The sequence below is a fragment of the Notamacropus eugenii genome, chromosome 2 (assembly GCF_028372415.1).
Source record: "Notamacropus eugenii isolate mMacEug1 chromosome 2, mMacEug1.pri_v2, whole genome shotgun sequence".
Classification (NCBI taxonomy): domain Eukaryota; kingdom Metazoa; phylum Chordata; class Mammalia; order Diprotodontia; family Macropodidae; genus Notamacropus; species Notamacropus eugenii.
In genome coordinates this window covers 461,538,951-461,554,451 of record NC_092873.1, presented here as the reverse complement: position 1 = coordinate 461,554,451, position 15,501 = coordinate 461,538,951, and the positions used below count along the sequence as shown (strand labels likewise).

Genomic DNA, 15,501 nt, shown 5'->3' with positions numbered 1-15,501 from the left:
TATCTTTGATTTCCAGCATTTGGCCCTGGCTGATCTCTCTTCTAAACAGCTTCCAGCCCCATGAGGAAGATCTTTCTAGCACTAATGGTGAGAATTTTCCTACTTTTTTCTGTTTCCCAATATATAATAATAGTCTTATGGCCAGATTAAATGAGTTTAGGGATTACCCTAGTTTAGCTGTAGGAATCACGTTCTAATAGTCTTTTATTTGTTCAAGTATATGGTTCATATGCTTGATTGTAACCTCCTTGAAGGCATAGGTTTTTCATTTTCATCTTTGCATGCCCTTGAGCATAAGGCCTTGCATAGACACCATGTAAATTACAAGGACTTGATAAATAATTATCAGATGCATATTTCTTTTCTTTTCACCTCACATAGCTTTAGATGGGGAAAGACATGTCCTTTGATTTGAGTAGGTAGAAATTGCTCTACAGTGTTATTCACTGTGTCTTCCCTAATTATTCATATGCATCCTTTGTTCTTTCCGCCTAATCACCATCTGTAGTGTAGAAAGGGTTGGTTTGGGAAACTCATTTTAGTTAGCCAGAATTCTAGCTTCCCATCCATCATGTTCTCAGATCCAGGTATATCAGGCATAACAAAAACAAAGGAGATACAATTTTTCATATCTAATGTTCTTAAATAATCATTTTGAAGTGTTTGAGGATTGTTCTATTTGTAGTAAGAATACTTTTTTTTAAAACAAAGCACTATGGGCCACATATAACCTTAGAAGAGCTTCATCGTTTGTTCATTTCTTGAGCTGTACTATGTTCTAAATATTTGTATTCCTTTAATAACAATATGAATTAACATAAATTTTCTGTGTCCCTTTTTGTTTTCATTTATTTATTTACTTGTTAGCTACTCCACTTCCAGAAGAGTTCGAGTTACAGGGATTCTTAGCTCTAAGACCTTCTTTCAGGTATGTGGCACTGTTGATGGTCACATTAATGGTGACTATTCAGATGAAGGGTAAAGAAGCATTTCTGGTGGAGGGGGAGAGGATGTGCCCCTGTCTTCCTTCTAGCGTGAGCTGTGAGGGCTCATGGCTGCTGAAGCAAGAACAGAGTAGAGAAGGCTGAGTGTTATGGTGTGGTGTGAAAGGGAAGAGAAGTTGGCTTTATCATAAGCAGTTCACTCTTCTGCTTTTAGAAGAACTGAGAGAAAATGTAAATATTAAAAACTTTTGGCATTATGTATTTGCTATTGTTGTTCATCTTCTAATTCCAGTAATAATGATAAAGCACACTACAAGCACAGCATGAAATTATTGTGGATTTTATTTAGCCTATCTTTAACCCTCTGAGAGCAGGTTTTTTCTTTTGTCTCTGCATTAACTTGACTATCAGATAAGAAGCTGTTGAAGGTCAAGTATTAAAGATACTTAGCAAACATGACTAGAAAAAAAGTATGCAAAGTGCAAGGACATTAGCAATGTGAGAAATTTGCATTAAAAGAGAGGTTTAGATGGGAAAATATACTTCATTTATGTAACAAACATACTATACATTTTGATAGCCTCTAGATGTTTTGAGGTGTTCTTAATATTTTCCATCATTTCCCCCACCTTTTTATTTTTTTGGATGCATGATATTGGGTTCCATGTTGCCTGTAATAAAACTTCACTAATTCTGATTCCACTAAGTTGCACTTGTGATAAGGCCAGGGATTAAGCATTAATTTACTGTTCTATAAGAGGAGTTTACCAGACATCCTACTAGTCAGATAATAAATAATTATTAAGCACCCACCATAGTGGGCTAACCTAACCCCTAGGGATACCTCCTTCCCTCTTCTCACTCTCCTCAAAAAAACAGAGAAAATACCTTCTGTTTTCTTTGAGGAGCTCACAGTCTAATAGGGGAGATGACGTGCAAACAAACGAGATAAAATGGAAATAATCGGAGGGAAGGCCCTAAAACTAAGAGGAATAGTGAAAAGCTTCTTGTAGAAAATGAGATTTTAGCTGGAACCTGCAGGAAGTCAGTAAAAGTTGTTGAGAAATATTGAAAGAGTAAGTTTTCAAATTCTGTGGGGCATGCTATACAAACAGTTGATGTGCAAATTAAGAATCATTCTCATCTTTTATTTGTTGTTTTATCCCAATTTTTAGCATTTCTTTCTGAGCTCTTTCTAGTGCTTAGTGTTGGGCACATCACTAGCTCTTAATAAATGTTTTTTCATTCATTTATTCATCTATTCATGAAAGCAATTTGGCTAAGGGAGAACTAACTCTCCTCTCCCTCCTCCCTCTTCTTCCCCCCCCTTCCAATTGTTAGTACTACACATACTTAAATAACTTTATTTTAAATAAGTCTGAATTTGTGGACCATACTTCTCAGTTAGCAGTAGTTAGGCCAACTTTCTGATTCTCATTCACTAAAAACATCTAAGAGGGAAAAACTGCCTTTGTAAGTTATATGTTAAAGGTAATATTCTTCTTCCTGATTATTAGCTTTTGGTGACTTATATATGTTAAAATTGAATAGCTAGGAGACAGTCAATAGAGTGCTCGGCCTAGAGTCAAGGAGACTCATTTTCCTGAACTCAAATCTGGCCACTTACTGGCTTACGACACTTACTATCTCTGTGACCCTGAGCAAGTCACTTAACCCTGCATATCTCAGGTTTCTTCATCTTTAAAATTAGCTTGAGAAGGAAATGGCCAAATCACTCTAGTATCTTTGCCAAGAAAACCTCAAATGGGGTCATGAAGAATTGGACATGACTGAACAATAAAAACAACATAATATTAGAGTTGACAAAGTCCAGAAAAATATTTGGCTGTGTACTTAACGTAGATCTTGCTATGTGATACATTCCCATTAAAGTTTTCTTTTTTAAAATGCATGATCTTCCATGAAGTGCTCCATTTATTTCTGCACACTTTTCTGTGTTCATACTTGGGAAGTGTCAGCAATATTCATTAAAAACAAGATCTTGAAAAACCAAGTTCCACAGTAACAATTATAATCTAGGCAAATTACTGAGCTGTACAAAATCTGTTTACTGTCCTATATAACATGCAGGAGAAAGCCTTAATTCATAGAATCAAAAGGTATGGAAATGAAATCTGGCAGCCCAAGAAGGCAAGAGAGAAGTAAAACTACTACTTTAATATGAGGAGTTATCATAGCCCTATCCTTTCTGCACTAATTAATCATTTTTACACTGTGTAGCTGATTCATTTCAATACTTCCATGGTTCTGATGTCAGTACTTTCCTGGTTCTGATATTTCATTTCTGTGGGCAGAGTATAGAGTTTGAAAAATAATAGAGACCTTAGATATCATCTAGTTCTACCTCCTCGTTTTACAGGAAAGGAGTTTAATGACAGGAATAAGGCACATTATCCAATGTTATACAGCTGGTTTGTGGCAGAGTAAAGAATCCCCTACTAGTAATTACTCTATAATCAAAAAATCTGAAGTCATTTAAGTTAGTAAGTGCACATCATACAAGAGATGTTTGAGGCTAATTTTATTTTCTGTTGGCTTATATCATTTCTAGGAACTTAGATTTCTCCAAAGGCCACCAAGGGATTACAGGAGACAAAGAGGGACAACAGTGGCGAATTCGCCAACAGCGTTTGATCTCTATAGGCAAATGGATTGCTGATAATCAGCCAAGGTATCCATCCCCAGGGTTTCTGGTATCCTTTACCTGTTTATTTAGTGAAGTTGTCTTTAGCCTTGTTAAGGTAGTAATTAAAAGCCTGAAGTTGAAACTGATTTGATGGTAATATCAAATTTAGCCAAGGACCAGTTTATATTCCCCACATGGTGATTTATGTATGTCCATGTGCTTATTCCCAGACGTCATTGTTATAACAGATTCATTCTGCAACATAGCTCTGGGCATAAATTTGTCTATAGTGCATGCTACAGTGAAACAGTGATGCATGTGTAGAGCGGAGGGAACAAAATGTATGTGGTGACAGTTGCATAAAGCTCTGAAGGATGAAGAGAAATGCTTGGAACCACAGGGTGACTGTAGCTTATTTGTTAAGTCTTCCAGACACTCTTGTATTTAGCTGTTGGCAGTAGTGAATACCGCTGGGTTACACTATACACAGTTCAGTTATGACTAAATAGATTTGTGTTTTTCATGTATGGTTTTATTTTTACTTTTCTTTTAGGCTGATTCAGTGTGAAAATGAGGTAGGGAAATTGTTGTTTATCACAGAGATCCCAGAGTTATTACTAGAAGACCCCAGTGAAGCCAAAGAGAACCTTGTCCTTCAAGAAGCATCGCTTGTGGAGTCCCTGCCTGTGGAAGGGAGCCCAGGGCTAAAATCTGTGCTGTCTACAGGCAGAAGTGTGAGCACCAACTGCGATACCACGGAGAAGCCCATGGTCACCTTCAAGGAGAACATTAAGCCTCGAGAGGTGAACAGAGAGCAAGGAAGAAGCTACCCACCCAAAGAGGTGAGAAGGGACTATAGCAAAGGCATAGCAGTTACTAAGAGTGATGGAAAGAAGGACACCAACAAGAGGAAAAATGAGACCAAGAAATGCACCTTAGAGAAGTTGCAGGAGGCGGGAAAGCAGAGTGTGGCGGTGCAGGTAAGACGCGTCTGGGTGAAATGTAGACGAAGGACTTGTCAGGAAGCAGAGCTTTAGTTCTGCCTCCAGCCTGCCTGGCGGCCCAAGGACGATCTGCAGTCTTCCACTCAGGGCTCAGGTACCTTGGAGCCAGGGGGAGAGCTGTGGGAAGCTTCGAATGGGAGTAAGACTGACAGGGGGAGCAGGGGCCCGGAATTCTGGCCCCATTCCTTGGATTGAATGTGTCAGCCAACAATTTCAACTTCCTATAGCCTCAACCTTCCACCCTGCCAGCTGCCATAGAGTAGTCTCCTTGGAAAGTATGAATCCTATTTGTAAATGCTGTTATGGAAAGCATCCCCCCCCACCCCCCCCATCCTAGATAGACACACCAGATCCCTATAAAATAAAATTAAAGTTCTGATGGTGTCTTTACATTTAACTGTTTAAAGATTTTGTTGAGGGACATGAGAATTCTTGACACATCCACCCTCATTTAATACACCTGGAAGGACATAGTGTCTTGTGTGGGAGTATAATATCACTGCTAGGTTAATCTTGACTTTTCTTATACAGATGTAGTTTTAAACTTTAGTCTCTTAAAAACTGAACTGAGACTTTTGAAACACCCTCTACTACTAGCTCCTAGAGCTAAATTTGTTTCTGTTATAGTTTTTATTAATATCTTCCATTTTTTAATTGCTTGCATTTTTACATGTGCACATGTGAAGGTGATACATGTTCACACATATACATATATACATACACATATATATACACACATATATATATACATATACATATATATTCCTCACTTTTCCCTCCCAGAGAGCCATCCCTTATAGCGGAGCATTTAACCCCCACCCAAAACATGGAATATGCCGTGCTCCATACCCATAGGCCCCCACCTCTGCCAGAAAAAAAATTGTGAGGGGAGGTACATTTTTGCATTTTTTCTTTAGGGCTAACCTGTGCCCTGTATCACTACAATTACACATCATTCCGTTATTTTTATATTATTCTTTCCATTGTCGTTGTTGAACCTACTGTGTATATATTATTTTCCATTTCTGCTTTTGCTTCACTTTGCATCATGTTAAAGTCTTCCCATTCATTGAATTAGCTCTTTCGAATGATGCTGGTTTGTTCATTTTTTGGCAAGATTAAAGCAAAGCAAGAACAGGAATCTTATGTAGTTTAGTGGAAGGTGGGAATGAGGAGAAGAACCAGCCAAGCAAAGGAATAGAGAGCCAAGAATTAGGAGACATGAGTCTGATTGTCGGGCTGTGGGTCCAGGCTCGAAGGCATCTTCTTTTTATTTCCTAGCCCACCCAAACTTGTCTGCGCAGCCTGTGGCTAATGTTTGTCCAACTTCACCACACCTGTCGCTGATAAACTGATCTGCCAAGAAGCTAAAGGGCCACTTTGGATGTGGGGGGGGGGTTGCAGGGAAGGCTTGAGGAAGTACCCTCCAGGTCTGCTTGAGTGCAGAGTAAGTGGTTGTCAGGGTGGGAAGGGGAGGGACAGTGAGTGGAAGTCAGAACTGGATAGCACAAAATCTGCCTGAGCCCCATGAGAGGCAGTGATGGATGTAAAACCAGCAGGTGTAGGTCTGAGCTGCCAGCCCTCAGGCCACCTCTCTGAGCAGCAGTTTCCTCATCTGCAAAATGAGCAAGTTAGACTAGGTTATTTCTGCATTGCCTTCTGTCACCAAACTTGTGTTCTCCCAAATCAGTCTGAAGGGTTGAGGCTTCCTGACCTGAGGCTAGCAGCATCAAATAGTTATTTTTACATCCTCTAAATGAAAGTAGATGATTTTTGTTGGATAAAGCTATGTCCTAATGGCTGTAATAGTATTTTTTCTGACCATTAATTTTCTGTTTTCTTATTCTAAATGCCTGTGTATTAAATTTTTTAAAAACGTATTCTCCAACATAATGCATTGCCTGGGGTGAACATTTAATGTTTGATGATTTTAAATGTTAGAACAGTGGCTGGGTTTTAAATACCTTTCTTCAAAAGTAGGTCCTTCTTTCTTACCCTAGCTTTCTGGTTCCTTATAGTTAAAATGATAGTTGGTGCTTTGTTTTGTTTTGTTTTTAACAGTGTTTTAGAAAATTTTTCCTGTTGCTTCTTTTTGTTGTAGGTAAAATCTCAGACTGAATTAAGGAAGACTCCAGTGTCTGAAGCTAGAAAAACACCTGTAACTCAGACCCCAAGTCAGGCAAGCAATTCCCAGTTCATCCCTATACATCACCCAGGAGCCTTCCCTCCCCTTCCCAGTCGACCAGGTAAAACCATTTATTCTCTGGAATCTTTTCTTTTTGAGGGCAAAGAGTGTTATTCTTTCATCCTTGAATTTATCCACAGGTTATTTAGTACCATCCCTTAGATATATTAGGTACTTAATAAATGTTTGTCATGTAACGGTGACTCATCTTTTACCTAATTCTGCTTGTTTGAAAGTATATTCTTGAAGGCAAATTCAGGTTCACTTCTGTATATCAGAATGTCAGAGTTGGAAAGTATTCTCTAAATACTTTGGAGTTTGTTTTGTAACATTCCTCTCTGTCTACTAATATCTCTGCATGTATCATTTGAGTTTTGCTACCAACAGACAGCAGGATTGTACTTAGAAAACACTGGAGCATTTCCTGTTTATCATTGTCAAAATTGAACAGTAACAAAACTCTTGAAAAGTAGGCTTCCTGAAAATACCATAAGTAGTGAATGAGAATAAGATGAAGACTTGACAGTGTTGTGCCTTTATCTCAACAAGACATTTCATCCGTTGGATATTAGGGATGAAAAGTGGCAAGATGCCCTTTCTTACATTGTTGTACATGGCGTTATGAAGAGCTCATTCCCTTTAGCTAAGCTATCTTTCTTTTTTCTATTTTAAAGGGTTCCCACCCCCAGCATATGTTATTCCCCCTCCTGTGGCATTCTCTATGGGCTCAGGTTACACCTTCCCAGCTGGTGTTTCTGTCCCAGGAACCTATCTTCAGCCTACAGCTCACTCTCCAGCAGGAAACCAGGTGCAAGCTGGGAAACAGTCCCACATTCCTTACAGCCAGCAACGGCCCTCAGGACCAGGGCCAATGAACCAGGGACCTCAACAGTCACAGCCACCTTCTCAACAATCCCTTTCATCTTTACCAGCTCAGCCAACAGCACAGTCTACAAGCCAATTGCAGGTCCAGGCACTGGCTCAGCAACAGCAGTCTCCTACAAAAACTGTGCAGGCTTTGGGGAAAAGCCCTCCTCATCACTCTGGATTCCAACAGGTAAAACTGAAATGGGAAGCACTGTGGTTCCATCAGAACACCTGTTGGGAAGAGAAAAAATGGCTGCTGGGATTCTATTCTGACAGGTTAATTAAAATAGTCATTTTTAGTTTCCTGTCATCGAAATGGCATCGACCATTGGTCAGTAAATATTCAGTAAGCACCTACTTATGTACCAGGCCTGGTCTAAACACTGGAGATACAGAGAAAGGCAGGAGACAGTCCTTGCTTCAGAGGAGCTCATGGGCTAATGGGAGAGACAGCAAGCAAGCACATTTGTATAAACAAGCCTGTGTTCAGGATAAACTGGAGAGAGCCAGCAGAGGGAGAATATTTCATCTAAGAAAGTTTCTGCCCAATTGTGCTTGTCTTTATGATGGAACAATTCTTAAGCCTTGACTACCATTCTTTATTGCTGCTACTATCTCTTTTCTCCTGTCTTTTTACTTTTAAAGCCTATGAGGCTGGAGACCTGCACAGCCCACCCTCACTCAAAACAAAGTCAAGTGCAAGTCATGTCATCATTCCTCTGATGTCATGGTCCTCTTCAAAAACAAATGATGAATACAACTTTTAAAGCCTTTTGTGGAATTTTCTCTAAAATTTGCATGTTTTCACGGTTCCTGAGAAATGGCACCGTTATCTTTCCTGATCTCAGGGTACTGAACAAGTGATGTTGACAGCTGTAAACTTTGTCATTGCCATCTGTACTAGAGGCAAGAAAATTATTTGGCCTCCGAGATGGTTAGGTTATAAGGAAGATCTTCAGTGTATGAGCTTCATTCTCTAAAACATGTGCCCTCTAGGTCCTCACGTGCAGCCCTCTGACCGAATCCAAACTTTGCAGAACAAATGCCCTGAATTCGTTCTGTAAAACTTGGACTCAGTTAAAAGGTCACACCCAAGGATTTAAAAGGCCACAGGTTTCCCACCCCTGGGAGTCTAAAGACATGTAAGCGTGAAATAATGGTAAGAGAGAAGGCTCAGAAAGTCTAGGCTCTGCCATTGGTGGGGCGTGTCTCCTTGACCAGGCCATGTGGTCTTCGGCTTGCTCATCTATATAATTTGTTGTTGGACTAGATGCTATCTCTCATCTATTCTAGCTCTAGTATTCTCCCTCCCCGCTCCTTTTCTAGGAAGCTCAGCATACTGAAAAAACAGATAATCAATAGAGAAAAATCTGCTGTAGTCTGAAATATCATGCATTCTCTATAGTTTCCTATTTGTCATGAAACAATGTTAACATCGTATTTTGATCTGGGGTAAAATCCATTTCATTTTTAGTATCAGGCGGATGCTTCCAAACAGCTGTGGAATCCACCTCAGGTCCAAGGCACATTAGGGAAGGTCATGCCTGTAAAGCAGCCCTACTACCTTCAGACCCAGGACTCCCTGAAACTGTTTGAGCCGTCCCTGCAGCCTCCTGGCATGCAGCAGCAGCCTCTGGAAAAAAAAATGAAGCCTTTCACCATGGAGCCATATAACCAGAATCCCTCAGAAGTCAAGGTCCCAGAATTCTACTGGGAGCCGACTTACAGCATGGCTGATAATCGAGCAGTGATGACCCAGCAAACGAGTGTGGACCGTAGGGGCAAAAGGCCGCCGGGTGTCTTTCCCTCTGAGCAGGATGCTGTCCCCAGGATGCCCTTCGAGGTGAGCATGTTTTCATATCCACAGTCAGAGGCCCTTGTTTGTGGAGAGGTCTTTGGGCACTGCTGTGTGGAGAGCTGCAGAATGAAATACATGTTTCCTTCTCGTTGACCTAGAAAAATGAACTTTGATTCAGATCTTTTGTTTGATGCAAAAGAACTGATACATGTTGGGGTGTTGTGATGATTCCTCACCTATATTTGATTGCCATAGTGAAAATGGTCTAGCAGAAAATCTGTTTGTAGCTTATGGCATTTTAGAAAAAGTAAATAAGTGACATGGGACTAGCTCAGTAGGGCTGACTTGACTATTGTGTAAAAATAGGATTACAGGGTCACTTCATTTTTTAAACCAAAAATTACTTCTTGATAGGGATAGAGTTAGCTGGTTATTTATGACTGCTTTTCTTTGCCCCATCTCCTACACAGACTGTTATTAGGTTTTTCTACGTGTTTGAAGGGGAGCTGCTCCTGCCCCTCCTAACTTCACCTGCTGCCAGGCCCCTGGATCCATGGCATGTTTTTAACTTGACAGCTGCAGGCCCCTTCCTCCTACCATCAAGGCAATGGCCTGGGTTTCTGCTCAGTGCTCGTTGTCTTTTCTTCCTGTTTGGTCTATTGTCTTGTTCTCTGCTCATCAGCTCTGTATCACTGTTTTCCCACCCACTAGAGCCCTCTTTCTTCTCCCTTGCTTAATCACCTCTGCTTAATTTGTTTTCAGTTTCTTCTTTACCCTTAACATTTTCTGTCTCCATTTCAACCAGCATTCTTGCTCACACTGCTCCTCTTCTCTGCTATTCTCCCCTCCTCCCTTACTGCATCTCACTGTGCTCCTTTCTGTCACTAGGACCCCAAGAGCTCCCCTCTGCTTCCTCCGGACCTGTTAAAGAGTCTGGCTGCCTTGGAGGAAGAGGAAGAGCTGATTTTTTCTAACCCTCCTGATCTTTACCCAGCTCTGCTGGGGCCTCTCGCCTCTCTTCCTGGACGAAGCCTCTTTGTATGTATTTGACATAATTCTGCTGCTGCTTGCTCTAACGCTGACTCCTTTTCTGAGACTTTATTTGAAATCCATAAAGATTGAGATTTCTTCTTCCTTGGGTTTCCAAACAGTACTTCTTTATTATCCTTAGATCTAGGAAGGCGAGAGAGCATGGAAACATAATTCTAACTCAAAATCCCCCCTAAATATTTCACTCACTATAGCTTGAATAAAAAAATAGATTCTGAAGTGGTTATGATATCTAAAAGAAATATTGTCCTTCACATGAAGAAGTGGCATCGCAAAGCTCTCACTATTTAGGTGGCAGTTATATTTTGGATCCCCAGAAACTTGAAGCTTATTTTCACTCTTATTGAGGAACAGCAAAATTCTTGAAGTGTACTCGTATATCACAGGAAATTTGTGATTTGTTCTTGATTAAAAGGCTATGAACTAAAATGTTTGAAATAGAGAAGTTGAAGGTAATTGGACATGTGAGGATTCTTTTCTGTCCAGTTGATTAGTTTGGGAGGAAAGAAGGAGATAGCCCAAATCTCAAGTCAGGTGGATTCCTAAACAGAATTGGGGAGGGAGGGGTGGCAGGACGGAAAATATTCCTATTTGTAAATATCAAGTGTAGTAGAGTAAATGGCAAGTACAAAGTTTGTAAGCAGCTGTAGATTAAAATCAGTTCACAATATCTTATTTTCAAAAAATTTACTGATACCTCTACACTTTCCAGTTTCTAGGAAAAGGAGTTATAGAGTTACCTGTCAAGTTGATGTATATTCAAGGACGATGTATGGCTCTAAGCACTCTTTGACAAGTTTATTTTCATTTTGGAGAGTTGGAAGTGTAAAGCAAGAATCTCCTGCTTATATATTAGTCTATATAAAAATTGTGGATGACTTTTAAATAAAAGATTGAGCCCTACCTGTTTACCTCTCCTGTATGCCAGGAGCAACAAAACTTAGGGGCATTTAAACAAATTATTTCAGTCCCAGGAAGGTGTGATGCTTGATATCTATCACACCAGTGGTCCTGCTCCCCACCCCCACCCCAGCCCTCTGAAAACCACTCCAGAATTTTTCTGACTAGCAGTGCGTAAAGCAGTTTCAGTCCCCTCTTTGTGTTTCATTAGTTCACAGCAGCAGTTTTTAGGCTAGTAATAAGAAGCAGTTAGCCATGAAGCAAGCATGTATGCTACCACTCGAGTCTAGAGAGCAAGGGTAGGAGATGTCCTGCCACAAGGCTCTCTGTTCTTTTTCTTCTGTTTTGTTTTCCTGTTCTTTCTCTAAATACCAGAGCTTTCTGTTCACTTGTTTCCTAGTGGCTATCATCCTTTTAACCAAGTAACCCAGCAAGGGTGGAGATGAGTGTGTGTCTAATTTTATTTGTTGAATCCCTACATTGTCACCTTTTAATGCAGCCTTCCCATAGCATTTAAAACAAAAATACTTTCGATCCCATAAGTGTTCACCACTTTATTCTGCACTTTGTTATTTGATCATGCTTTCTCTCTGAAAGTGCCTTGTATGTGGGTGCTTGATGAATATCAGCTTGGTATGTATCCAGCAAGAGTGGCTTATTTCCGATTTTTACTAAAGTTTTGACAAATAGTTTGTTAGGTCTGGCCTAATTTTTAGCTAATTTAGTTGACCTATAAAGGGAAGCTGGCAAATAGAATGAAAGTGATCCTATTTTCAGTCATTAATAATAATGCTATTTGCCAAGCACTCAGTGAACCAAAAAATGCTGGAGTAGTAATTCATTGTTAACTAAGGTATTAATTAAAATAGGGTGGTTATTTTTCTTGAAAATATTCTATAATGTACTCTTTTTAGGTACCTGATGAAGTACCCACATTTGAAATATGAGTTTGATATTTGCCAAGAACTTGGTGCTAGATTGAATTTTCTGATGTGTGAAAGTTATATTTTGTTTTCAAGTGGTGGGAGAAATTACATGCTGTCTTTGTGTTACAGTATTCAGTTATGATATTAGTCCATATGTTGGTGTCAGATCATTGATTTAAAGTTCTTAGTTTATGGCAAATTCCTCTAGTTGTTCACAATTTTTCTTTGTGGACATTAGGCCTGTGGTAAGATAGATGGGATGAGTTGTAATGATGCTCAATAACATTTTAAGACTAACAAGGGGAAAAAATACAAGAACTAACTTGATGAAATCTTTCCTTTTTGGGTCTCTGAAGAAGTCCCTGTTGGAGAAACCCTCAGAACTCATGTCTCATTCTTCTTCTTTCCTATCCCTCACTGGCTTCTCTCTCAATCAGGTAAGCTAACAATTAAAAATCTGTTTTGCATGCTATAGATACAACCTGTAACATAAGAGGATAGATCTCAAACCATTTTAGTACAATTTAGAATCCTAACCTTTGTTTACTGAATATTGTCTTTCAATTTTCACGTTCCTTCCTTATTTGAGCATCTTTTAGCAATTTGTTTTTGCTTCTCAATCTTCCCTATACCTTCCCTGTTTGGACCAAGTTAGAGGTTCTTGTTGAACCTCCAAGAACACTTTGGCAGTTCTCATTAATGCCAGACTCATAATTACGGCTTTGTTCTATAATCAAAGAAATCACTTAACTTTCATGGCTGGATGATTCTTCATACGTGGTAGAAGCAAGGGGTATGGAAAAAGAAAGGAAAAATGGAATTGTCTAGAAAAGTAGTTAAATTTGTGGGAACAAATAAGTCAGAGTTTTTGTGTGTACATACAAATACATTCACTCGAGAAAGTTTACTTTAGAAAGTTTGCTTTACTCAAGGAAATGAATATTATATCTTAAAATTCTTACTGTGTGTTAATAGCTTAGTCTCTGTTTTTAATTACTCAGGAAAGATACCCAAATAACAGTATGTTCAATGAAGTATATGGCAAAAACCTAAGTACCAGCGTAAAAGCAGAGGTTAATCCCTCAATGACCCACCAAGAAACATCATTGTACTCACTCTTTGAAGGGACTCCATGGTCTCCATCCCTTCCTGCCAGTTCAGGTAAGAAATAGGATTTTATTACAGAGCTCTTGTTATTCATTGCATGTACACATTGAGCTATTTCATTAAGCACTATATTTATTACACAATTAAACTGTTTTTAGTTGCTGTACAAAATAGCTACAAAACTAAAGGGAGATGAGATCATTTTAAAAGAATGGTTCCTGAGACTGAAAGGTACCTGATAGTTCTCTCAAAAGCTAGTGAGGATCAGCATACATTTTTTTAAGCACCTGCTATGATCCAGACACTGTAGTAGGTATTGGGGATACTCAGGCCAAAAGGAATGTAGGGGAGGCAAAATACTATACTTGCTCTCAAGAGAACCAATATTTAATTGAAGGAGACAGAATCTCCTCTTATAAGCATTTACAAAATAAATAGAAGGTGGTTTTTGAGGGAGGCTCTAGTAGCTTGGGGGATGGATAGAATGCTGGGCCTGCAGTCAGGAAGATCTGAGTTCCAACCTGGCCTCACGCACTTAATAGCTGTATGATTCTGGGCAAGTCATTAACCCTGTTGGCTTTAGTTTCTTCATCTGTAAAAATGAGCCGGCCCAGGGAGCTTGGGGGCAGGGCAGGGCGCGTTAGCAGTTTCGTTTTGGCAAGGCAGAGGCCATCTCCAGTCGTCCTGATCTGTAGCTTGTCACTGGACCCAGATGGCTCTGGAGGAGAATGTGAAGCTGGTGACGTTGCACAGCCCTCTCTCACTTTAATCCAATGCATTTGCAAGTCATGGCATCATCTTCCTGATGTCGTGGTCCTCTTTGAGAACACAGCACGAACAACAAAATAAAGGATTGCCCTTCAAACTAAAGGAATCACATCTATTCTGGTCTAATATTTCTGTTATATTGACATTTCACGTGTGTGTGTATTTATATTTTTTTATATTCTGTTTAATAGAATGTTTTAGTCCATGAATAGATTCTGGTAAGGCAAGCCTACACCATCCTGGTCAAATGATCAGATTCAGTCCAGTTCTTAGGTAGGACTTGTTCTGCAGGCTTTTAAGCTGAAGTAGTTTTACTCAAAGAATGGAAAAGCCAGAGTGTAAAAGCTCTACAACCTGTTTGAGAGAGGAACCTAATACATCTGATCAACTCCTTTCCTTTGAAATGAAGTAATAGAGTTTTACCTGCTCCCTTCCTTACTCTTAACCCTCAAGACCTGTGGTTATTTATTTATACTATGATTTAAGTGCTCCGCTGTATGGAAGACTAGGTCATGATATGTTTGTGAAATACTTAAGTTCTGTAGTTGCTTTTGTCATCATCGTTATTAAATAATAATTATCATTATTTAATAGATCATTCAACACCAGCCAGCCAGTCTCCTCACTCTTCTAACCCAAGTAGTCTGCCAAGTTCTCCTCCAACACACAACCATAATTCTGTTCCATTCTCCAATTTTGGACCCATTGGGACTCCAGATAATAGGGATAGGAGGATTGCAGATCGTTGGAAAACAGATAAACCAGGTAAGAAATGATTTTCATTTCTAATGGCATAATTAAAGAACCGCTGTTGTAATCTTCCTCACTTTCACTTGACAAATAATAAAACTCTTGAACTGAATTCTTTCTTTCTTATGTTAGCTATGGGTGGATTTGGCTTTGATTATCTCCCAGCAACATCCTCATCCTCTGAGACCAGCTGGCACCAGGCCAGCACTCCAAGTGGCACCTGGACAGGCCATGGTCCTTCCATGGAGGATTCCTCTGCTGTCCTTATGGAAAGCTTAAAGGTGAGTAAACTCTAGGGACACAGAAATAAGAGTATTTCACTCTTGCAACACAATTTTCTTCCCTCTTCAAGATTAATCATTGAATTTTTACAGGCAGATACTTTGAGTGGTTGATATAAAGTACACATGGAAATGTTTGGGGAATCATGGATGTGCTTCATAAGTCTCTTGAATGGGAAAGTTTCCCGTTGGAAAAACTCACTAGTGGCTAAGTGGGGTGAGGAGAGAAACAGTAAAGGTCTTCATTTCTTCCCAGGCTTGAAGGGGAAACATT

At 39.7% G+C, this 15,501-nt stretch overlaps 1 protein-coding gene across 5 annotated transcripts in view; it reads left to right on the top strand.

Annotated features, from left to right (window-relative positions):
• The window catches only part of SMG7 (SMG7 nonsense mediated mRNA decay factor), a 107,386-nt gene that overhangs the window by 89,311 nt on the left and 2,574 nt on the right, over positions 1 to 15,501 (top strand). For 2 of the 5 annotated variants that reach the window (XM_072648427.1, XM_072648426.1), the window contains 11 exons: positions 17 to 87; positions 868 to 928; positions 3,517 to 3,636; positions 4,145 to 4,571; positions 6,697 to 6,841; positions 7,455 to 7,837; positions 9,122 to 9,490; positions 12,678 to 12,758; positions 13,323 to 13,482; positions 14,791 to 14,961; positions 15,079 to 15,227. In XM_072648427.1, coding sequence (XP_072504528.1) covers positions 17 to 87; positions 868 to 928; positions 3,517 to 3,636; positions 4,145 to 4,571; positions 6,697 to 6,841; positions 7,455 to 7,837; positions 9,122 to 9,490; positions 12,678 to 12,758; positions 13,323 to 13,482; positions 14,791 to 14,961; positions 15,079 to 15,227 — 2,137 coding nt within the window. Of the gene's footprint in view, positions 1 to 16; positions 88 to 867; positions 929 to 3,516; positions 3,637 to 4,144; positions 4,572 to 6,696; positions 6,842 to 7,454; positions 7,838 to 9,121; positions 9,491 to 10,333; positions 10,484 to 12,677; positions 12,759 to 13,322; positions 13,483 to 14,790; positions 14,962 to 15,078; positions 15,228 to 15,501 lie in introns of all 5 variants that reach the window. The other 3 variants (XM_072648430.1, XM_072648428.1, XM_072648429.1) reach the window with 3 other exon arrangements.